This window comes from Asparagus officinalis, chromosome 3, assembly GCF_001876935.1.
Source record: "Asparagus officinalis chromosome 3, Aspof.V1, whole genome shotgun sequence".
NCBI lineage: Eukaryota > Viridiplantae > Streptophyta > Magnoliopsida > Asparagales > Asparagaceae > Asparagus > Asparagus officinalis.
In genome coordinates this window covers 59,862,656-59,887,669 of record NC_033796.1, presented here as the reverse complement: position 1 = coordinate 59,887,669, position 25,014 = coordinate 59,862,656, and the positions used below count along the sequence as shown (strand labels likewise).

Below are 25,014 nucleotides of genomic sequence, written 5' to 3'. Positions count from 1 at the left end.
TATCTCAAATCTAAGCTATGGATTCAGGTATAAGCTTCCGATCTTAATGTTTAATCTCTATATTTTGATCACGTTTAGTCCGTCAAGTGGTATCAGAGCCACCCGTGATTAATTCTTAAGGGTAAAATTTTAAAAATTGGATTTTTTTATCTTAATCTGCGGTTTTTTCAAAACTGCTCACGGATGAACAGTAAAAGTTCATTTTTTGTTTGGTTTTTCTTTCGATTTTTGGATCTGTTGCATGCACTCATGAACTGTAAAGTTCACTTCTTTTTTGGTTTGATTCCATTTTTTGATGTTTGATTTGAAATGGATTCAAGTTTCGGATCTGGATTGAATTCAAAATCGAAAAAAATTGTTTTGGTTTGTCTGTCATTCTCTAACTACTCGCCGGAGATGTATCGACGGCGGCCACACTATCAAATGAAGACAGTGGCGGGGGGGGGGGTGTGAACTGTAAAGTTCACTTCTTTTTTGGTTTGATTCCATTTTTTGATGTTTGATTTGAAATGGATTCAAGTTTCGGATCTGGATTGAATTCAAAATCGAAAAAAATTGTTTTGGTTTGTCTGTCATTCTCTAACTACTCGCCGGAGATGTATCGACGGCGGCCACACTATCAAATGAATACAGTGGCGGCGGCGGTTTTCAGAACAAAACCCTAAGGGTGTTCGTTGGCTGCAGCCCAAGCGACGGTGGCGGCGTTTCAGATCTAAACCCTAATGGGTGAAAGGAAAAATTAGGGCTTGAGGACTTACCCGTTCTCATGCGAACTTCGGCTTGGTTCGAGGTTCGAACTTCTGACAAACCTCGTGTTTTCAGTTTTGTTGAAGGCTTCTAACGAACTTCAGTGTGATTCCAGCGAACTTTGATTTGCACCAGACGAACCTCGTGTTCAAACTTCGGTCGAACCTCGTGTTCGAACAATCAAGTGAACCTCATGTTCGAACTTTGGTCGAACCTCGTGTTCGAACAATCAAGCGAACATCGTGTTCGAATTTCAGCCGAACCCCGTGTTCGGAATCAGGCGACCCTCGGGTCCAACTCATGTGAGCTTCGGCTCGACTCAGGCATAGTCGACGCTCGTTGTAGGCGAGCTCGATGTTCAGATTTCAGGTGAGCCTCGTGCTCATTCTCAGGCGAGTTTCGAGGACGAGCCTCGATTTCATAGTTGAGCGAGCCTCGTGTTCACTACGGGCGAGCTTCGGTTCATGTTCGGTGCAGGGGAGAGTCGGCTAAGCGTCGATTTTTTTTTGGGGCAAGCTCTTCCTTCCCGTCAGGTGAAGGAAGAAAGCTGCTGTTGAGAAGTGAACTAGGACACAAGCTTACTTAATTTTTCTTGTGTTTTTTTTTGGGCCTGGATGTGAATGTCTCATTCAAGTCCATTTGGTTATGGGCCTACAAGTTTTATGATTGGGCTAATTAAATATTTCAATTAAAACATTATATGTGGGCCTTATAAAGTTATGGGCCCAATTTTAGTGTGCTTAATTAAGCTATGAGGCCCTAATTAAGTTTTTGAAAATTTAGTTAATTTAAATTAAACTTTTTTAAATTAAATTAAATTTGGTAGTTAATCAATTATTTAATTCAAATAATATGATACTAAGGTAGTAAAGTTGTCTCTCATTCCAAATGATTAATTGAAACAAGATGTTACCAAAGTAACCTCTCTTATATAGATTGATCATGAGGGGTGATAGATGGTTGTGTGTATGTTTTCGTATAAATATTTAATCGGCCCAAAGGAAGGTTAATATTTATTTAGACTGCATACACATCTGTGATGATAAACGTGTGATAATTATAAGGTTTACATGTGAATAATGAATCGATCCAAAAATAGTTTCATTATTTAACATAAGTTATTGTCAATGTTTGATGATTGCAACAAGGTATCACTTACAAATTAATATTACTGTCCAAAGACTTGATATTAATGTTATGCTTGATATCTTGAGACGAGATTTGTCATTATTAGAATTTTATTGATTACTAATTACGGTTAATAATGTGAGTATTTTTTGTTTATTTCAGCTAATGCATCTGCTACAATAATTTTTGCTAACATCAACTCTATTCCCATGCTCAATGGGACAAATTTCAAGGTTTGAAAAGAGAACATATTAATTATTCTTGGTTACATGGATCTAGACCTTATATTAAGAAATGAGAAACCCCAACCTCTTAATGCGGATAGCACTCCTGATATTAAGAAAGAGTATGAGAAGTGAGAGCGTTCAAATCGCATGAGTCTTATGATCATTAAGCGCGACGTTCCGGAAGCCTTCAGTGGCATAGATTCCGAAAGGATTACTAAGACTAAAGATTTTCTTGTCGAAATTGAGAAACGTTTTGCGAAAAACGATAAGGTAGAAACAAGCACGCTTTTAGCTTGCTTGATTTTTATAAGGGCAAAGAAAATATCAGGGAGTACATTATGAAAATATCTCATATTGCTTCAAAGCTTAAGGTACTTAAACTCGATCTTTATAATGAGTTATTGGTGCATTTGGTTCTGTTGTCTCTTCCTGCACAATTCAATCAGTTTAAGGTCAGTTATAACTACCAAAAGGAGAAACGGACTCTAAATGAGCTTATTTCATACTGTGTGCAAGAAAAATACAGGTTGAAGCAAGATAAGACAGAAAGTGCTCATCTGACTTATGCCTCTAAGGATAAGGACAAGAAAAAAAGAATGATAATGAAACTGCTAAGGGTCCTATTCAGAAGAAACAACATAAGGATGATCATGATTGTTTCTTCTGCAATAAATCTGGACACGTAAAGAAGGACTGTACCAAATATCACGCCTGACGTGCTAAGAAGGGTATGTTCCTTACTTTGGTCTATTCTGAGGTTAATTTAGCTTCAGTACCTAAAAACACTTGATGGTTAGACTCTGGTGCTACTACTCACATAAGTGTTTATATGCATGGTTGCCTGAGCTATCGAAAACCAAGTGATGTTGAAAGACACATCTTTGTGGGTGAAGGACAATCAGTAATCAGTAGACGTGAAAGCAATTGAGCACTTTAGGTTGTTATTAGGAACTGGTTCATATTTGAACTTAAAAGATACTTTTATAGTACCGTCTTTTAGACGAAATTTGGTTTCTGTTTCTGTATTGGACAAATCAGGTTATTCTTGTTCATTTGGAAATAGTCAATTTGGTTTATCTTTTAATTCAAATGTTGTGGGAACTGGTTACTTCAGTACTTATGATAACCTATATTTTCTTAATACAATTATTTCTTATAATGAATCCTTGCATGTGGAATAACGTGGTACAAAGCGTAAATTAAATAAAAAAATTCGGAGACATTATGACATAAACGCTTGGGTCATATCTCAAAAGGTAGAGTTGAACGTCTTGTGTCTGATAGCATTTTAGATTATCTTGATTTTTCAGACTTCGACGTATGTGTTGAATGTATCAAGAGAAAATAGACCAATGTTAAGAGATTAGGTGCCAAAAGATCTTCAGACGTCTTAGAATTGATACATACGAATATTTATAGGTCATTCCCTACGACATCTTGGAATGATCAACAATATTTTATATCATTCATAGACGATTACTCACGTTATGGGTACCTATATCTCATTCATGAAAAATCTGAGTCTCTGGACATGTTCAAAGCCTATAAAACTGAAGTTGAGAATTCATGAAAAATCTGAGTCTCTGGACATGTTCAAAGCCTATAAAACTGAAGTTGAGAATCAACTCAACAAAAGAATTAAAATCGTTAGATCTGATCGTGGTGGTGAGTACTACGACAGATATAATGATTCAGGTAAGCAACGTTCAGGACGATTTGCTAGATACCTAGAAGAATACGGTATCGTCCCACAGTACATCATGTCGGGTTCACCTAGCATGAATGGTGTAGCTAAAAGACGAAATAAGACTCTTAAGGATATGATAAGAAGTATGATTGCTCATTCTTCTTTACCAGAGTCTCTGAAGAGAAGCACTAAAGACAACAACTTACATTCTTAACAGAGTATCAAGTATAACAATTGCTAAAACACCTTATGAGCTTTGGACTGGTCGAAAGCCCAGTTTTAAGTATTTACATATTTAGGGATGTCCAGTTGAGACAAGACCTTATAAGCCAAATAAAAAAATAGGACTCCAAAACAGTTAACGACTATTTTATTGGGTATTCTGAACGCTCTAGGGGCTATAAGTTTTATGATCTCATACTCAGGAATATTTTTAAGACGGGAACAACATTCTTTGAGGATGTTGAGTTTGGGGGGAGAAACAAGGTTATAAACATTGCTTTTGAGGAGGAATTAGCTTCAGATCCAATCCATACAGTTACTTTTGACAATCTTTAGGTTCCTATACCTGTTGTTGCTCAAGAAGTAAATCCAGAACCTCAAGATAACAATGTTGAACAACTCCCTGTTTCAGAAAAATAAACTCAACAACCTCAAAAAACAGTGCCTTTAAGGAAATCCATGATAGAAAGGAGAAATGCTATTCCGGATGATTATATTGTATTTCTCCAAGAACATGAGGATAATAATGGAATGTTGGAAGATGATCCAATCAACTTTTTTCAGACCATGAAAAGTTCTAACTCTCAACAGTGGATTGATGTCATGAATAAAGAGTACAAGTCTATACAAGATAATAAGGTTTGAGAACTGGTCCCATTATCATAAGGTGCAAAACCAATTGGTTGTAAATGGATTTTTAAAACCAATCGGGATGCAAATGATAATGTGAAGAGGTATAAGACATGTCTTGTAGTTAAAGGCTTTACTCAAAAGGAAGGCGTTGATTATATAAAGACTTTCTCTCTAGTTTCATCGAAAGACTCTTTCAGAACAATCATGATGCTTGTTGCTCATTTTGATCTTGAGTTATATCAGATGGATGTTAAGACTGTATTTCTCAATGACAACATTGATGAGATGATTTATATAGTGCAACCTGAAAACTTAAGTAAATCCATCTATGAACTCAAGCAAGCTCCTCGTCAATGGTATTACAAGTTTTAACAAATAATTATCTCGTTCGATTTTAAGATGAACATTGTTGATAACTGTGTATATCACAAGTTCAGTGGGAGTAAGTTTATTTTTCTAATTTTGTATGTCGATGACATATTGCTTGCCACTAATGATATATGCATGTTGCACGAAACTAAGAGATTTTTATCAAAGAATTTTGAGATGAAAGATTTTGGGGACGTCTCTTTTATATTAGGAATCCAGATACATCGAGATCGTTCTCGAGGTATACTTGGATTATCACAAAAGAACTATATCGATAAAATACTCAAAAAAATTAGCATGCAATATTACAGACCAATAGGTACCCCCGTTGCTAAAAAAGACAAGTTCAGTCTCAGTCAGTGTCCTAAAGGTAACATTGAAATTCAAAAAATACAGAAGATTCCTTATACCTCTGCTGTAGGAAATCTAATGTATGCTCAAATATGTACGCGTCCGGATATTGCGTACATTGTTAAGATGTTAGGCAGATACTTAAGCAACCCTAGTATAGATCATTGGATAGCAGTCAAAAGGGTTATGGGGTATCTTCAGAAAACAAAAAATTATATGCACACACACAAAAAATCAGAACAGTTGGAGGTCATTGGGTACTCTGATTCTGATTTTGGTGGATGCCAAGATAGCAGAAAATCTACATCTGGTTACATTTATATGTTAGCAGAAGGAGCTATATCGTGAAAAAGTATCAAACAGACACTTGTAGCTTCCTCCACTATGACAGCAGAATTTATAGCTTGTTATGAGTCATCTAATCAGGGATTATGGCTGCGAAATTTTATCACGAGACTACGCATTCTGAAAAATATGAAACGACCACTAAGGCTATATTGTGATAATAAATCTGTAGTAATGTATTCTAATAACAGGAGCTCAACTAAATCAGAACATATTGACATTAAGTTCCTAGTTGTGAAAGAAATGGTACAGAGTGGACAAATATCCATACAACACATTGGGCAAACTCCATGATAGCTGATCCTTTTACTGAAGGATTACCACCTAAGGTCTTTCATGAGCACACTGCTTATATGGGTGTGGTATTATTTGAGGATATCATGATTTAGTAGGAGTTTGTAATTGTGATGTTTTATGTTAGGTTGTATTGTCTGATCAGAATAAAGTATCAGTTCATACACTCTAGAACATTATGTTGAGATTGACCTCGCTAAAGTTTAAGGTAGGATCAGTTAAAAATAGACATGTACTAATCACATTGCATGTAATTTTTATGCTGCATATCCATGATTAATCTATGTCGTTTGATTATATTGGTATATGTGACCATTGATGGGTTTAGTTACGATAAATGTGACGAAGACCGCTTTGATCTTATATTGATATACTCAATGGACGAGATTGTTTGGAAATACCCTTTTTAGTGATAGCAATGTTTGAGCTCATAAGGTTATACACACTTTAAGGAATCATATGGTGCCAAAGTGAGAGATTGTTGGATTTAAATCTAATTAAATCTAATTGTGGGTACATATGTTTATCAGTGTGTTAAGGATAACCCACGTAAAGTGATCAATCAATTTGGGTTTATGGGTATTTAAATAAATCATGGACTAAATATGCAGATATCAGGTTGTATGTATAATTTGATGAGGGGTCAAATTATAAATGTACAACACCTATATATATGAGGTTATGGTCCCTAATCTAGTGTTAACCACTCTCATTCTCTTATCCCCATCTAAAGAGATTCTAAAGGGAGAAACCCTAAGATTAGAAGATCACTAAAACCTTATCTCAAATCTAAGCTATGGATTCAGGTATAAACTTCTGCTCTTAATGTTTAATCTCCCCTTCTATAATTCATTTTCATGAACAAGTATAACAAATATAAAAAAAATGAAAAGGTAATGCAGGTCATCGTAGTCATCACAAAAGTTCCAATCCCTTAAAAATCCATTTACACAAATAGACACAAACCATTTTCACCATAAATAACCACTGTCAGGTGCTGCAACCAGAAAACTCATCAATCATACTGCATAGGAAGATAAGGAAAAAGAAGAGCACACTTGACAAAGCACATAGCATTGATGGATCGGTGAAGGGCATGATATGGAATGACCAGAGGAGAATGCTCTTCACAGAAACCTCAATTTCATCTCAAACTCCGCACTTAGCGGAGACTTTTCAAGTTATCAATTTGATTACCCTCAAAAGAGCCCCTAGATAGGAATTGATGAGGATTTTTGCTCAACCAGAAGAGTGAGACAGGATGCATAGCTCCCTTTTCCTTACTCACCTCATTTTTTTCCCTCTCATAGTGGTAATGCTCACATTTTGACTACCTAATTTGGCAATAAATAGTAGTTCATATTTATGTTGCTTATGAGACTAGACCATACTCCTGTGTTATATTACAAGGTTTACCCCCTATTTATGTACTCAGTTTTCTGGAAAACCCCCCCTTAAGTTTGAGAGTTTCTCAGATAACCCCCTTTACTTTTAAAATTTAAAAAAAACTTAAGTCTTGGGGTTCTCAGAAAACCCCTTCAACTTTGCAAGGTTCACAGAACCCACCTCCCCCCAACCCCAAAACCCCAGAATACAACTACCCCCAAAACCATAATACCCTACCCCCCCCCCCCCGCCACCACCACCCAATAAAAAAAGTGATGAACTGCAAATTTCACTAGCAAAACTACTCCCCTTGTGTATGTTTATCCACTCCATGTGAAATTGTGGTTAACATTAGGGGTTTTTTGGTGAAAATGTGATAAGTTAGAAGTCTGCCAACAGTTTGCTAAGTTATGTGTAGCGCCCTAAACTTAAAAGGAGGGGGGGGGGGGTTCTGGAATTTATCCCTTAGTTCTATTCTTGCTGTCCTGTAGTGAAATGAGTAGCTACAACAATTTTCTTCCCGGAAAAGATAACAAGAGAATGGTATTTCAGAGTTCAACAAAAACATATTGATTTTCATATGACAATCCAGTATGAACATGAAGCTAAAATAAAACTATAAAGTGTATTAGGTGTATCACAATAAACAAACAAATATATACCCGGCACATGGAGGTCCTTTACTGGTACACTTCCTGCGACCTTGAGAACCGTATACTCTCCTAAGCAGACATAGTTATGTGTCAATAATAATTGTTAACAAGACACAACAGAAATGAACAACTCTCTACCTGTGAACCCTTCCTTTTTTTCTGCGAGCAGTTAATCGATGATGTACCTCAGATAATTGAGGGTCTAATGCTGGCTGAGATATCTCCAGACTTTCTAATTTCATAATTTTCAAGTACCTAGAGGTTAATGGAACATCAAACAAAGAGAGGTATATGATAGAGGGAATTATTACATACAAACTAACAACCTAAGAAATGATAATCTATTATCTGGAATTAATATTTTCACAAACTGAAGAAAGAATATAGGCATTAGCCTGAAGAATCAGAATGCACACCTTCCAGGATGGAAATTATCAACCCCCAAATCTTCATCCCAAAGGAATATATAATCATAAATAGAGACAACATCTGGGTGTAGGAAACGTTTTGCAAACCACCTGACGTGAGGTTGAAAGAGCATTAAATTAGGGCCACGAAATAGACGCACCATAGAGAAATGGAAATGATCTCAACTCCACTAAATGATATACTCAAAATAAAAAAAAATACAAGTGCAAATATATCACTCAAAAGAGTACATAATGCATACAGATTTTTACCATTTTGTTTGGTCATTTGCAGCTATATGGATTACATTTTTACTCCACCAGAACTCATTCCACTCATTGACATTCCCATCATAGTGGAACAAAATAACTGTGAAGTTCTCTGAAAGAAACTGAAGACTGAAAATTGGATGAAGAACACTCAATCTTAACATTCGTAATGGAAATATAACAGACTGCAATACCTTTGTAACAATGATATCTACATTGTTCTTCTGCTTAATGCCAACAGGCATTGCTAGTAAGTTCCGATAACTTTGATTTCTCTCCTGAAAAATTAACTCGTTTGATCATCAGCATCAGCATCAGCATCATTGTAAACATGAATTTTACAGAAACCCGATATTACCAAATTAACAAGTTCCATACAAAAGCATTCCACGATCAAGAAATAATATCAGCATTTCCCTTTTCATGATATAAGCTAAGAAGTAAGAAACCATGATCTAGCTACGAAGCCACAATTACAATAGTAGACAGAAACGATGAGAGGACAATTAAAATTTTGAAGAAGTTTAAGTAATCTAGCAAGTATGTTAGAAGAACTCTCAAGTTACTCGGTTAGATAAACTGGGACCATCTTAAATCAGGGTTATTGATGATACGAACAGAGATATCTACTCCTGCTTGCAATAAATGGGTTACTACTTACTATGAATGATTACAGCTAAATATTATGTAATCAATTAAGAATATAGAAAAATGGGAAGCAAGCGGTTACGAAGCATGAAACATAACATAATAACACCAAAGTATTGCAACTAAGTAACAGGAAAATCACCACATACAAGAAACTCTAAGGACATAAAGGGGGTTTGGAACATTCTAGCATCAATGAGACTTGAGTTGTGATGACATAATCCCTTACAGAATTACTAACCTTTGAGCCCTTTGCTAGCCATAGAGGCTTTACTTCCATGTCAGATCTCGAATGCACTATACCATGAGGCAAATAACCAACACGGGGTTCACTTGTACCAGAGTCCTGAATGTTAGACATGAAATCATCAATTGTTGTTAATGCTGCAACGCAAACAAACTCATAACATCATGTAAATTTCTTTAACGTGATGAAACACTAGCTGACAGCTTAAGTTTCACAAACCAACAACACTGGGAAGGGGAAGGCATATTGCGAAAATAATTAATCATAAGCAGCTCCTGAAAATGAAAATGATCAAAGGAATTTCCTGACTGTTTCTTAAAAAAGAACAGAAAAGTTTTACCAATATCGTATCAAAGGGATGAGATGTTGCTTCCATCTGTCGATTTTACAAATCACAACAAGGATTTTATTAAATACAAAACAAATAGTGAAGTTACTAAATAATCAACTGTCCAAAGATGTACCTCTGTTTCTTCATACTGAATGGTTGCCATTCTATAAACAACGAACAACATCACAATGCTCAAGATTATTACACATGGCTGTATTTTCATCTTATATTAGCACTCTTAGCATATATCATCCTGCAGGGGCAAGTTTACTCGTCAGTGAGTAGGGAGAGAATTCAAGCAAAAGAAACGAGTTTTACCCCCCATAAGATTTCAGTTATTTAATTACATGATAAACTCTTAGAAACATATATGCGTCTTCTAGATACAAGATCCCGCAGTTGAGACCCGAGATTGATTTACCCTTATTTGTAACTGCACCCGCACCGATATTAATTTGCTCATGATATAAAGTTCATCTCTATATGCTGCTTCACTAGCTATTTCTAATCATAAGCAGTACCAGGATACTGCGATATCTCAGTCTGGCTTCGGCCCTCAATGTCTTCTGATTTCAACATACATTAGAATCGATAGTTATTTATATTTTTGTCATTATAAAAGAGCCATAAATAATTCATAAAAATTATTTTTCCGAAGGCATTAGTCGAATAATTTGGCTTAAATCCCCTCCTAAGGGACTCGTACAAGATGAGCTTGGTGTCATAATCAGAAATTGAAACTTGAAACTTGAGACACATCAGAATTCGAGGCATGCAAATGCCAAATACCCCGATTTATCGGTGAACATGTATACGTGAAGCTAAGAAATTAAACTTAGCTCCTCTTCGAAGGAAGCACGTACCGAAAATTAAGCAAGATATTGTTAGAGAAAGATCGCGAATCCCCACACCATAAACACGCACGAAAACAAAAGGCACGCAGGAGGTTTCTACAAGAAATCGAAACTTCGATCTTCGCCTTTCGCCCCTCGATCGGGGCCGTTGGGCGAGGTTCGAGAGATCGAGCTTGAAGAAGAACACAGAGAGGGGTCGGTTGAGAGACGCGCGCGCACCTGGTTCACGGGCCACGAGCTAGCAGCTGCTACGGGACGGGAGAGGAGGAGGAAGAAGAAGAAGCGCCGTGGCGGTGCCACGTCACCGCGAGGACACAGCGCGGATCGCTGAAAATTCGGCCCAAGAATGGGGAATTTCTCGAGATCTTCGATGAGTTCGATGAGTGAGAGAGAGGGAGAGAGGTGTTTTTAGAAAGGGAGAGAGAGAGAGGGAGCTGTTGCATGGGATATTTAGGGGGCGACGTGTGGCGCCCCCCCTCTCTTCTGCCCTTTTCTTAAATCACCTTTTCTCGCTCGCTCGCTCGCTCTTTAATTAAAGAAAAATAAAATAAAATAAATGGTGCTGTGCCTCGTGGGCGGAGTCCCTGTCATCGGTACCCCTTTTTCTTTTCAGCAAATTGAAATCGTGATTAGAGTATTTTCTTTATGGCCTGTTTGGATGGACGGTAGAGACGAAGAAGGGAAGGGAAATTTTATTTTAATCTTGTTTGGGAGTTTTATTTTAGAAAATAGAGGAGAAGAATTTTGTGGTGGAGGGGCGATTTTGGTCTAAATTCTTACACTCCAAATTGGGGTGTAAAGGGGGGAAGAGAAGGAAGAAGAATTTTCCCTCCCTTCCTTCCCTTCCCTAAGTAAACTTCCAAGCACACCATTAAGATTTGCTTGTTATGCTGGGGGTTTTCCCCCCGGTCCTCTGCGTGTTTCCTATTTTGAAATTAGCCATCCGAACGTGTTAAGGGGGTGTTTGTTTCAAATCCTATAATTTTAGAATATAGATTTCACCATGGGATTTGAAATCCATAGGTGTTTTGTTATGGGTTGGGATTTCTAAAATGTTGTTTGTTTCGTTAATATTTTGGGATTTGGAATACTACAGTTTGTAATATTTTGTTTGTTTCAAGCTCAAGTTGAAGCATTACCAAATACCAAAATTTTATAATATGGTGAATATGCTATCTTGATGAGGCCATCTCCCACGAAAAGATAAAATTTAGATTTGTCAAATCCTCTCCAATTGAGAGGTAAGCACACCCATTCACTGGTACAAAACGACGCATTCCAGACGAAAAATTCTGCCTGGAATAACCTCGATTCCATCTAAAAATACTATTCCAGACGGAATTCCGTCTGGATTACGGGTCTAGTTTGTTTACGTCTAGAATAACTTATTCTAGACGGAAATTCCATCTGTAATGTATTCTAGACGGATTATCACAGACGGAAAAAAAAACCGTCTGCAATTGAGAGGATTTGGCAAATTCTAAAAATTGGGCACTTTTTTACACTTTTGGAATTCAATATTCTAAAAATTTTCTTAAAACAAACACCATATATGGAATCCCAAAATACGAAAAAACTCGCTTTTTGATCTCAAAACTTGTAAACCATACCAAATGCCGAAATTTTTATTGAAACAAACACCCCTAAGTGTTTTGAAATTAGTCTTTGTGGTCAGCAATTGGTTGGAGTTGAGTTAGTGTTCTATCCATCTTTAACGTTTTTAGATGGAATACTAATTATATTGTTATGCATTTAAAATTTTCCGTTGATTGGTGTTGATTTTGGAGAGAAAAAACAATTTCTCTATTAATTCTGGAGAAAAATTTCTGTCTCCCAGAAGTTGAGGGAGGGAGGGAGAGAGAGGGTAAATGAGAAGTTGGTGGAGGGATTTGTGTTTATAATGCTAAAGTGAAAATAGTCGCTTCACCACAAATCCAATTATTATGCGAAACAATTCAGATGGTGATTAAACCTACTTTAACAGAGTTTTTTTTTATATTGGTCCCCCACATCTATCAGATTTTGATATTAGTCTTCCAAACCTTCATATTTGGTTGGTCCCCCAAATCTTTTAGTGTTTTGAAATTAGTCCTCAAAATCTTCATATTTGACCTAACTAACACCAGATTGAAAGATTCCGGGAACTAATTTCAAAACAGTTGTAAGATTTGAGCATTGATTTCAATAATAATGATTGAAAGGACTAAATTTCAAATATATAAAATAGTTGGAAGACTAATAACAAAATACGAAAGAACTAATATTGGAAGAAAAAAAGAAACCACAGAGCACGAAGTTTTTCAAGCGCTGGGTTAAAATGTTTATTTGATGGTCTTGTTCTTCATAAAACTTTGAACTCCTACTCGTTCTTGCTCGATTAGGACAGATTATTAATCTGACAGCTTTTTAAGATATTTTAATAATCAATTTTGGTCCCAATTATTGCACACACGTCTATTTAATTGCGTCTGGCTCCTAGTAACTTGAGCTGCTTGGCTTCTTTCATCATTCAACGGTCTCACCGCATAATTTAATTAATCCACAACAAATTTAGCCATAATTCTAACGAATCAATGGAGAAGGACGTCTCCTTTTCTTGGGAACCCTGAATACTAAACCGAATGTGATTAGGGGGTGTTTGTTTCAAATTTTCTTTGGGACATAGAATGGTTTATAAATTCTAGGATGAAAAAGTAGATTTTTTTTGAGTTTATGGATTTCATATCTTTGATTCAAAATAAATTTTAGAATATTGAAACCCATATAATAATAAAAAACTAATATATTATAGCATTTGTGAAACCCCCTCTTTGAGAGAGGATTTAGGCTAGATTTCAAATTCTAAAATTTGTAATGTTACAATTTGATTTTGAAACAAACAAAATACAAATTATAGGATTACGTATCCCAAAATATTGATGAAACAAACAAAACTTTAGAAATCCCGACCCACGTTGAAAAACCTATGGATTTCAAATCCCATGATGAAATCCGTATCCTAAAATTATAGGATTTCAAACAAACACCCCACTTAACTTCAAAGCTCAATATCTTCATCAATCTCATTTCTATTTTGTAGAATCCCAATCATTCAAGAAAGACCGTTTACTAGCAGCTGCTCTAATAAACTGAAATAGTGAAATGATACCTATCACTGGACTCGGGTGGTTCACCTACCCTCTATCAATCAGTGATGTAGACCACCACTAAAACTAGAAGTCAAAGAAAAGAATCGTCCGTTAGCGTTGCTGATAATATCAGCAGCGGTCCACAAATTTGCATAACATAGGATCAATCAGCCCTCCCTGTCTGTACCTTCATATTGTGTCTTTTATTATCTTTTAAGTTTGATATTGCCTGATAGACACTTAAAAACTGAAACACCATTAAAGCTTGGTTGCAGATAAACCCCATGCATCGTCATCCTCCTCCTCCTCCTCCCTTCCTCGCCATCCAATCCATCTCCGCGACTGTTTTATGTCGCGAGGTTGATACGCGATTTAGGAGGGTTAGACTCAATTTTTTGAGGCCCCTTCATCTCGTCTTTGATGGTTGATCATCCCGTTCTGGATCTTTGCGTTTTTCATCACTATACGTATAACGGAGGTTAGAGGGCACCGGAGATTGTTTCCTCCGGCGTGCCCTCCGACGCTGAAGTCAGTGATTGTTTCTAGTTAATTTGAGGAGGGAAACGGTCTAGTCTTGTTGACTTTTTATGTGTAAAATTGCACACCTTGATTTAGTGGAAATCGTCAGTATTTATAGAGGGTTTACGGGGGCACGTAGGTAATTTCAGCCGAGCGTGTGCAGTATTGGTTCAGACCCTAGTTTACACGTGTTAACTGCTGATTGGTCGAGTCGCTTTTGCACAATGATGGGATTGTTATAGTAATGGTGTGTCCGAGGAGCTTTGAAGGCTCTGGCTCGAAAGGTCATAATGACTGACGTCACATTAAATGCTTGATGGCGATTGGGAGGTGAATTGCGAGTGCATACTGTGCAATGTGACTTTTGATGACATCTGTCAGGCTATTCCAACGTTGGAGATACCTTGTGTTTGTTCGAGTGGGAAACACCTTTCATCTCGAAGTCGAACGTCTGATAGGATCCGGGTCGGAAGCACCTTTCACCTCAGATCTGGTTCACGAAACGAGTCATGATGTTCTTGCGGATGCTTTGAGAGTCGACCGGTTAGTTATCATATAGCCGTTCTTATTGGTCTTGATAATTTCAGAATATAGAAGTGGCAAACATCCCCAGAAACACAACACGTTATCCGGTAGGGAGGAGGCGCGGGAGGCTGATGATGACGTTTGGTTCAGTTTTAAGGGGTCCCTCTATGAACATCGAACTTAAAGGGTGACTAGTGACGCGAAGCAATAGTATACTGAGTATGTGCAATTAATCCTATCATATACATGGGGTGTTTACTTATAGACCCAAAGTTTTACCTGATTTACTTTAAAACTTGTGTTGTCCTATATGTTCTCATACAACACCCAACGTACAAAGTTTACTTGCCCACAAACCCAAAATAAAGAATGCAAAGTGTGTGGCTACATGCAGTGCATATATATGATAGTGTTTAGCATGTACAACTACATAGCTTAAAATATTGTATGTAGCTATGCACATGGTATTCTATAGTTTGGGTTAAAGATAAGTAAACTTAAACACTTTGGGCGTATGAGAACACGTAGAAGTACGTGGTGTTTTGTAAGTAAATGGGTTAAAACTTACAGGTTTATAAACAAAAGCCCTTATATATAATAAGCTGCAAACATTTGGTAATCCTCTTGCATTGCATACTTCGGTTACCGTTCACTGTAGCATAAAAGAAGATTTCCATTCCTACCACTAACATACACAGAGGGTCAGAATTTTTCCAGACCCAAACACTCCACAGACCTACCAACAACTACCTTACGAACTTCCCTACATACGCTAATCCTTTGTATTTTAATATCAGTTGTCATCCATTTTTAACACTCTTCCTTCCCTTGTTCACACTCTCCTGCGGTCGCCTGCCACCTCGTTGCCCACCGTGGTCGCCTGCCACCTCGTTGCCCACCGTTCGCTGGACGCCCGATGCACCTCTTCTTATTACCTGCAGATTCCACTGCTACGTCAGCTTGAGATCGCTTGTTATTATTACCCTTCTCCTTCAATAAGGATCCTTTGTGTCTGCCAGCAACGACTGCTGCATTCTCCCTTCGCAGTGTTCCTGCCCCTCTGCCTGCAGACATTGCATTCTCCTTGCGTAGATTTCCACCAATTGTTGCGTTCTCTTTAAGTGGAGTTACAGTTCCTGCTCCTCTTCCAGTGACCACTGCAGTCCCCTTGAGTGCAGTTCCGACTCCTTTGCCAGCAACTGTTTCGTTCTCCTTACGTAGAGTTTTAATGCCTTTTCCAGCCACTGCTGCCTTCTCCTTTCGTAGTATCCCAGCAGCCCCTTTCCCTGCAGATACTGCATTCTCCTTGCGCCGATTTCCACCAACTGTTGCGTTCTCTTTAAGTGGAGTTACAGTTCCTGCCCTTTTTCCAGTGACCACTGCAGTCTCCTTACGTGCAGTTCCGACCCCTTGGCCAGCAACTGCTGCATTCTCCTTATGTGGAGTTCCATCACCTTTTCCAGCAACTGTTGCATTCTCTTTAGCTGGATTTCCTTTTGTTTCTCCAGAAACTTTCAAATTCTCCTCAAGCGTAGTTTTGAGCTTTTTGGGCTCGTCATCTTTTTCTGAAACTGCACCTCCATCCTCAAGTGTAGTTCTGAGCTTCTTGGGTTTGTCAGCAATTTCTGAAACTGCACCTTCATCATCGCTACAGCTGTAGGTTGGACTATGCGGACTGAAACTCCTCCTTAGTTTCTTATTCACAAGACCTCGAAGAATGAGTGCAGACTTGTGCTCGGTGGAGTTCTTTGGGTAGAAGACAAGGGCATTGTTGCAGAGGAGAAGCAAGTCCCTATATAATTCATTGGCTGAGGAGACAGAACCATTGCCAATACTTGAGCTTAATTTGCGGAAGTCGATGTGCTTGCGGATCATCTTCTTGTATCTGGCTTTCTTCTATTACATCAAGGGGAAAAGGACAGGAGAAATAGGATAAGACGTAGACTATTTCTTTTGTAAAGTCATATTGTAACTATTCATACAATCTCAATTGTGTTATTTCCCCTCAGAAAAGAAAAATAATACATCTTTATTGGGCAGTAATCTCGGGTCGATAAGAAATGTAGTGTTCCAAAAGATAAAGGAAACACAAAGATGTAAATTTCAAGTGAATCGCATGTATAATATGAAAGCAATCAAAGAGAAGTAATAATCACAAATACAGCAGATTAGATAATTTCATCAAGACTCTTTTCACCTAAATGTGTCAACCATATGAGTCTAGAAAGCTCTACAAAGAGTTGTCAAAGTTTTCATGGTTGGAATTTATGGAGCTCAGAATGCTACTGTAATTAACGATGCTGCTTCTATCATCATACCGATTCCTATGGATCTTCAGATATTGGGGATAGCGTTTCTAGTTGTTCAGCATTATCTTCCTAGAACTGCAATGATGTATTTAGTTCTGTTTTGCTCAGGTGGAATTTAATTGCAAGAATTTTGATACTATATGTTTAATATATGTATATATATGCTGTCTGGAGCATCCTGCCAAATCCTATGTTCAAGAAAACAAATAACAATAATCGAGGAATTGTTTCCATGACTGGCTTCAACATGGGATAAAGTGATAAACCCTCTAAGTAGGAGCCAAAAGGCATGGGAAGAAAATAAGGGAACAGAAAAAAAGAAAACCTTTCGGTGTCAAACTCCTTGAGAAAGGTGAACTATAAAATCTTCTCCGGAAGCTGCCTTCTTGGTCACACAATTAGCTCATAATTTAGGAGTAACTTTCACCAAAGGCGATAAACAAATCAAAATACTAGATGGATCATATTCCTAAGGGTGAATAATAACTGCCTCATCATTTAACTATCTTCAACTGTTGCAAGAAAACTTTATCAGTGTTACAACTTACTTTCCAAAAAAGAATTCCTTATGGAAAATATTCTTTCAAACAAATTTATTAGAGAAAATCAAGAGAGCAATTTAACTAGACAGAACTTGGCAACATAATAATGGAAGTTTAAGTTATTTTGATGAACATGTTTTTGCATGATAATTAGCAGCTTTTGATGCACTATAATGAGTTTATGATTTGTACCTGGCTTTCAAGTCGGACTCTGAAGACAGAAACATCCTCATGCTTCATAATTGAGTCCATAATTCTAGCCAAATTCAAGTGGTCATCACCATCCTCTCTCATCCATGCTCCATGACAATCCTCGGATGGGGGACTGGTGCCTTGAATACAACCCTCCTCTGATCCCTGTCTATTTGTAAATGCGGCAGAACTCAACAAGTCACTATCCCCTGCACTACCCTCCTTCACTATATTAAGGCCCTTTCTCTTTCTCTTCCCTCTTTTCTTTTTGAAACTTCCAAAACCAATCCCTAAGCATCCACATCCAAACTTCTCCATCAAGAATTTCTCTGGCGGTATCTTGATATTGTTATCTTGAACTGAAAGTGAGGCCAGATTCTGACATTTGTGGGTCAAACCTCTTACAGTTTTCTCCGTAAAACTACCAGTAGATGAACCATCTCTGGATACTTCTTTCCCTGAAGAATCAATGGTTTCAGCATCTTCAATGGGGGATGTTGACTCGGTCTGGCTGGTATTGTGATCAAAATTACAGCCTGTTTCTTTCTCAGAAGTAAGGCTTTCAAGCTTGGATTGCAGAGACCTGAAGAGAAAAGTTTCACATGAGGTATAATCTTTCACATGGACTTTGCATCAGAACTAGTATATAAGATTAAGCTTTAATACGTTATCAAAATGCTTATTCACATTGAATTTTATATTAACTAGAAAATGGGAATAATATAACATTATAAGTGGAATGGAAAAGTTGATACATACAATTCAAATATATGATTTGCATCAAAATTGGGGATGGACACAAGGTTTGGGGACCTCCCCCCACTGCATTTGAGCAGTGATGTAATGAATGGTCCAAACCACATGGTTTCACTTCGGTCACTCGATAATGAATGAGGACTAAGGAGTAACTCAAGAGTAATTTCTTTTCAGTCCATATTCCATTTTTAAAAATGGATGCACCACACAGAATTCAATTTCTAAAATGTCTAATTGTATCTACTTTCTATCAGATACAAATTTCTAAAGCATAATGGACTCTCTTTCTCTAGGGAGAAACACTGCGAGTACAAGTTAGAAATAAAAACTTCATCTGTCATCTCTATACTTTTTTATGGTAGTATGCAGTAGAATCTTGATGATTTCTGATTACTTTTGAAGACTTTTGAAACATCACCTTTCAAATATGAACGATTAATTAGTAATGGTACTACATAATGAACCTTTAGAAATTAGGACGTCAGAATATTTAATAATGTTTGCAAGCCAAAAAAAGGTGCACGTGAACAGTTCAATATAAACAATAAGACCCAACTGATAGCTATGTTAAAACATATTAGTGCCGACAACTGTATCAGCTAACCATTATTAAACATTAACACCAACCCGATGGAGTCATCAGATTTTTCCAACTCTCTTTTCAATTCAGAAACTCTCCGTTTCCGAAGCTCCTCGAACCAAGCACTGGAAAGAAAAGGGAACAATAATTAGCAAAAGCAGAATACGGAGTAGAAGAAAACAAGAACTGATGGCTAACTTACAGTTAGGAAATTCAATATCTAATGTTCCTAAAACAATAGAAGAAGACATTTGCTCAAATAGGGTGGCTTCATCAATCTGTTTTTCGACTAAAATTTAGTGTTATGCAATATATGGATACACCTTGCTACTTTACCTCATGAATCATATTCTTTAGTTTAGTTATCAGTGGAGTTGCAATAAGTAGTTCCTAATCGGAAGATATAAATGATGTTGCAAGTGGTATTCTGGCTGATAAGGCAACTAGGAATAGCCTCTCACATTTGCAATGTGCAAGACAAAAGGCTATAAGGGATGCTACAATCAATTTGAAGGCAGTACCACTTGCAACTTTTTCCCCAACCTCACAGGACTACTTGCAGGTGGTAAGCCCAACCATATCAATACAAACCCCAACAACGCCGGAAATGTTGTTGATGCGACAGCATTTGCAACCAACCATATGAAGAGCCATGAGTTATTTTTTCTAAAGAAGAAACATTGCTTGTAAAAATTTATGCTTTACTTCTCAGAAATCGCTATGGATGAAACCTGCCAATCTATTTTCATAATCCACTCGGTAAAAATTTATCTATACCATTTAAAGAATCTACAAATAAAAGGTGAATCCAATTTAGTTGCCATTGCATCAAGTAGGAAAAATGAACTGTCGAACATGGTCTTTTCTTGGATAATATTTTTTACACAAAAGATTTTTACACAGAAATCTGATACTGATTTAAGCACTTGAAAATTCTTATAAAACAATTCTTGTCAGGTGTCATTTATTTTATGCCATTAAACTACTAAATTCATCTTTTAAGATTGTTTATTTTGCGTCTTGTTGAGCACAAACAAAAGAATTTTAGAAGTCCTGTTTAAAGGCATTTTAATGATATAGATCTGCTTCAATGGAGTGGATATTTAATATGGATCGAGAAACTTTGAATGTGCATCGGAAGTATTTGCCTCCAAATACTTCTGAAAGTAACAAAGTCCCTTCGCTCCACCTTGTACACATGCATGTACGCATATAAGAAAAGTCATATTAATGTTGAATAAATTTTGTTACTCTTTGTGAAATATTAGAAAGAACAATAAGGCATAATTGAATTCTCATCGTGTATGAATTCTGAGAATTTATTACTTTCTGCATTCTATCTTCCACCAAAAGTAAGTTTTGACATTTAACCTAAATTAGTTGACTACTTATTTGTTGAATTTATGTATCAATCCTATCTATTACTGATCTTCAAAATCCACAGATATATGACTTTTTTCCGAGAAACCTTCATGTTAGAACTAGATTTCCTAGACCTCTATCCATCCTTTTGAGAAAAATCCAGGTATGCGTCTGCTTCGACATGAAATTTGGAAACTTACAACCAGATGTCTGAAAGGCATCTATGATTAAAGGTATTTCAAATGATATAGATCTGCTTCAATAGAGTGGATATTTAATATGAATCCTGAAACTTTGAATGTGCATCAGAAGGATTTGCCTCCAAATACTTCCGAAAGTAACAAAGTACCTTCGCTCCACCTTGTACACATGCATGTACGCATATAAGAAAAGTCATATTAATGTTGAATAATTTTTCTTACTCTTTGTGAAATATTGAAAAAAACAATAAGGCATATTTGAATTCTCATCATGTATGAATTCTGAGAATTTATTACTTTCTGCATTCTATCTTCCACCAAAAGTAAGTTTTGACATTGAACCTAAATTAGTTGACTACTTTTTTGTTGAATTTATGTATCAATCCTATCTATTACCGATCTTCAAAATCCACGGATATATTGACTTTTTTCCGAGAAACCTTCATGTTAGAGCTAGATTTCCTAGACCTCTATCCATCTTTTGAGAAAAATCCAGGTATGCGTCTGCTTCGACATGAAATTTGGAAACTTACAACCAGATGTCTGAAAGGCATCTATGATTAAAGGTATTTCAAATGATATAGATCTGCTTCAATAGAGTGGATATTTAATATGAATCCTGAAACTTTGAATGTGCATCGGAAGGATTTGCCTCCAAATACTTCTGAAAGTAACAAAGTACCTTTGCTCCACCTTGTACACATGCATGTACGCATATAAGAAAAGTCATATTAATGTTGAATAATTTTTCTTACTCTTTGTAAAATATTGGAAAGAACAATAAGGCATATTTGAATTCTCATCATGTATGAATTCTGAGAATTTATTACTTTCTGCATTCTATCTTCCACCAAAAGTAAGTTTTGACATTGAACCTAAATTAGTTGACTACTTATTTGTTGAATTTATGTATCAATCCTATCTATTACCGATCTTCAAAATCCACAGATATATTGACTTTTTTCTGAGAAACCTTCATGTTAGAGCTAGATTTCCTAGACCTCTATCCATCTTTTGAGAAAAATCCAGGTATGCGTCTGCTTCGACATGAAATTTGGAAACTTACAACCAGATGTCTGAAAGGCATCTATGATTAAAAAATAATACCATTTTTATATATTTTAGCCGGACTCCTCAAATACGTTTACCCTCTTGTGAGTTATCTGACAGATATCACTAAAGGCTTTCTTTTTTTCTCCAACTTTTGTATGATATTTCAGGATGCCAAACTCCTCGTAGTTCCTCATCAAAGATGTATGACATATGACAGAATGCAGATATAGAAATGGGACAGAATTTTGAAGGGTAACATGCGAAGGGCATTAGTTGTCAATATTTTCCACTGAAAGCTTATGATTGCACGTAAGGTAGACCCGACACCAGACAGCGACGGTGTCCTTTTCATCTTTATGTTTCTTACCAGTATGCTCCAAGAATTCCCAGTTAGTTAAATAGGCTTAACCTTCTGCTTTAAAATTGAAAGAAGAGATCTTTACTACAAATGAATTGTAGTTTTGGGAAACTATGATTCTGAGAACTCACTCGCATCCCGAGTACTGCTCTTGTATTTCCTCATATTTAGCCTGGCATTCCTTCAAAACACCAAAAAAATAAAAAATATGCCACCCATCAGTCAAAATCAGAAAATCACATGCAAAAAGATGATAAAATAACCAAAATAATTATAATAACAAGCGGTTAAATTACAGGGAATCACCCGAAGGTTTGCTTCTAAAAGTGACAGTTTGGTATCCACACCTCAATTTCTTTCCAAGTTAACCTTAGTGTTAAAAATTGTATAAATAATAGTCATTATCAACAAAAAAAAAGTATTAACAGAATATGACAACTACCTCTACACCTACATGACTACCATATTAAAAATTGCTTGTTACATAAAATAGGACAATTTTAAAAAAAAACCATATTCGAAAATCTAATTACAAAATTGACCCAAATCCATGCTCAGAATCCCATTTACTACGCCTTCTTAAAGTTGGTCAGATTTTTTTTAACCCACTCGTTAAATATCCCGGGATTGCCAACCCTTCGTACTTAACTCATCAGAATTTTTAAAAATCGATTCTCAAAAAAAAAAAAAAGTTGGTCAGTTTTGTAATTAAATGTGCAGCTGGCCTGAGTTTATAATTAGAATTACAAACTGGTTTCTTCACAAAACCCGCAACACACTCGTCTTAAAAGCTGAAGACGAGGGGCAAACTGTCCGCCGCTTTCAAAGACTAAGGTGATTATGTTGTAATTTCTGAAACGATTAGGGGGTTTTCTGTAATTTTACCATATCCGAGTAATCATAGATAAAGCGGAAGTTGGGGTATTAAGTTTAAAAAATTAACCGTATGTGAGGACCAATTACTGGGTTAAACGAATGACCATTATACCCTTCCGTACCCAACAATTCAAAGTTGATGCCCATCGGAAAAGATAGAGGGACAAAAAAAAAAGAAAAGAAAAAATCCGCAGGAATTAATTCTCTAGTAGGAAAGCAATTAATAAAATTTCAAACCGGGGACTTTTCGATAATAATTGGATACCTGACGCGTGAAGGGATTGGGGGAGGCGGAGCGAGCCCTGACCTCGCCGGCGACGGCGTCCCAGGCGTCCGGCCTCCGAGAACAAGCTCCTCCCACGTCCCCCACCGGCGGAACCCTAGACTCATCCTCGGCCGTACACGTGTCCCCCGGAACACCCTTTTTTGCAATCCGAGGCGACGAACAGGAAGGAGGGGGGAATACGATGGGTGGTTTTTCTCACGTCTCGGTCGTTTGTTTCGGGGGGCGAAAAAGGAAAGAGACGGACGAAATAAAGACGAGAGAAAGAATTTTTCTTTTTTTTTTTGTTTTTTTTTTTGGGTTTGTGGGGGACGGATGGAGGTGGTTTTTAGATTTCAGTTTCCGTTTGTAAATATGTTTTTTTTTTAATATAATTTTTAAAAAGTAGGGGAGGAGAATACAACGTGGACGTGTCTAGTTGGATAAAAAGTAGGGTGGGGAGGACGATATTTGAGATCTCGTCACCGCTCAAACCCTCTCACTGTTTAATAGTATTTTTTATAATAAAAAGGGGATATTAGACGTAAACAAATCCAAACAAATGAATTTCCCAATGCAATGCATTCCAAGCAGACTAGACCAATAAATATGTACAGATTCCCAATCCAATGAAGCCTGCTAATCATGGATTTAGTATCTTAACAGGACATTACTTGTTGTTGTTGTTGTTGTTGTGGTCCTTATTATTATTGTTATTGAATTGTGAATTTGGGTATTCACGGTCGGTGAGCATAACCGTGGCCTATCTTGCCTCTTTTGGTTCGTCATGCTCGCCCCGCGAATTTGCGATGGGCACACATGCTGACCTTTTTATCTCTAAAAATAAGGAAAAATTTTCAAAACAAATTCTTTTGCAAATTTATTCCAAAAAAAAAAAAACTCATTTCTCTCTTATTTGTAAAAACCGACCTGGTTTCAGCCTCAGCGTTGAGGCTGAAACCAGGTTGGTTTTTACAAAAAAAGTTCTGAAACTTCACGGGAGTTGAACTCCCGTGAAGTTTAGCAGCTTTTAATTAAGCTGCTAAACTTTACAGTTCAAAAATTTATTTTTGAACTAAGAAACTTCAAGGAGTTCAGCTCCCGTGAAGTTTAGCAGCTTAATTAAAAGCTGCTAAACTTCACGGGAGTTCTACTCCCATGAAGTTTCAGAACTTTTTTTGTAAAAACCGACCTGGTTTCAACGCTAAGGCTGAAACCAAGTCGGTTTTTACAAATAAAAATTAAAGGGATCGTTTTTTGGGATTAAAATTGCAAAAGGGATTGTTTTGAAAATTTGTCCCTAAAAATAATTCAAGACATTTCAAGTATTGGTCTTAAAACTTCACGTGTGGATAGTGCAGTCAATTTTAACCATTGAGTTGCCGCTGTTAATAGGTTAGTTCCCTTAGGATAAGTCCTTTCAATCCAAATTCCAGCAGGCTAGAGGACACTTCATCCATTGTCCAGTAAGCGGCTACGTGATACTATAGTCTGAACGTGTTCTTTTTTAAAAAAAAAACTCTGAATTTACCGGTAGACGCCTCCATGGCGAG

General features: G+C 36.9%; 2 protein-coding genes across 4 annotated transcripts in view; both read right to left on the bottom strand.

Moving 5' to 3' along the window:
• LOC109834210 overlaps positions 1-11,093 on the bottom strand; it is a 29,769-nt gene extending 18,676 nt beyond the window's left edge. For 2 of the 3 annotated variants that reach the window (XM_020402175.1, XM_020402177.1), the window contains exons 1-9: positions 10,809-11,087; positions 10,079-10,198; positions 9,955-9,990; positions 9,609-9,713; positions 8,914-8,997; positions 8,723-8,841; positions 8,459-8,560; positions 8,181-8,297; positions 8,052-8,111 (exon numbers count right to left, since the gene is read on the bottom strand). In XM_020402175.1, coding sequence (XP_020257764.1) covers positions 8,052-8,111; positions 8,181-8,297; positions 8,459-8,560; positions 8,723-8,841; positions 8,914-8,997; positions 9,609-9,713; positions 9,955-9,990; positions 10,079-10,168 — 713 coding nt within the window. In that variant the 5' untranslated portion in view covers positions 10,169-10,198; positions 10,809-11,087. Of the gene's footprint in view, positions 1-8,051; positions 8,112-8,180; positions 8,298-8,458; positions 8,561-8,722; positions 8,842-8,913; positions 8,998-9,608; positions 9,714-9,954; positions 9,991-10,078; positions 10,199-10,808 lie in introns of all 3 variants that reach the window. The other variant, XM_020402176.1, reaches the window with a different exon arrangement.
• LOC109834209 lies at positions 15,583-23,833 on the bottom strand. Its single transcript, XM_020402174.1, is given in 6 exon segments — positions 15,583-16,867; positions 18,015-18,597; positions 19,398-19,475; positions 22,455-22,504; positions 23,465-23,535; positions 23,538-23,833. Coding segments are annotated over 6 exon segments (1,920 nt in total). The 5' UTR covers positions 23,590-23,833; the 3' UTR covers positions 15,583-15,781.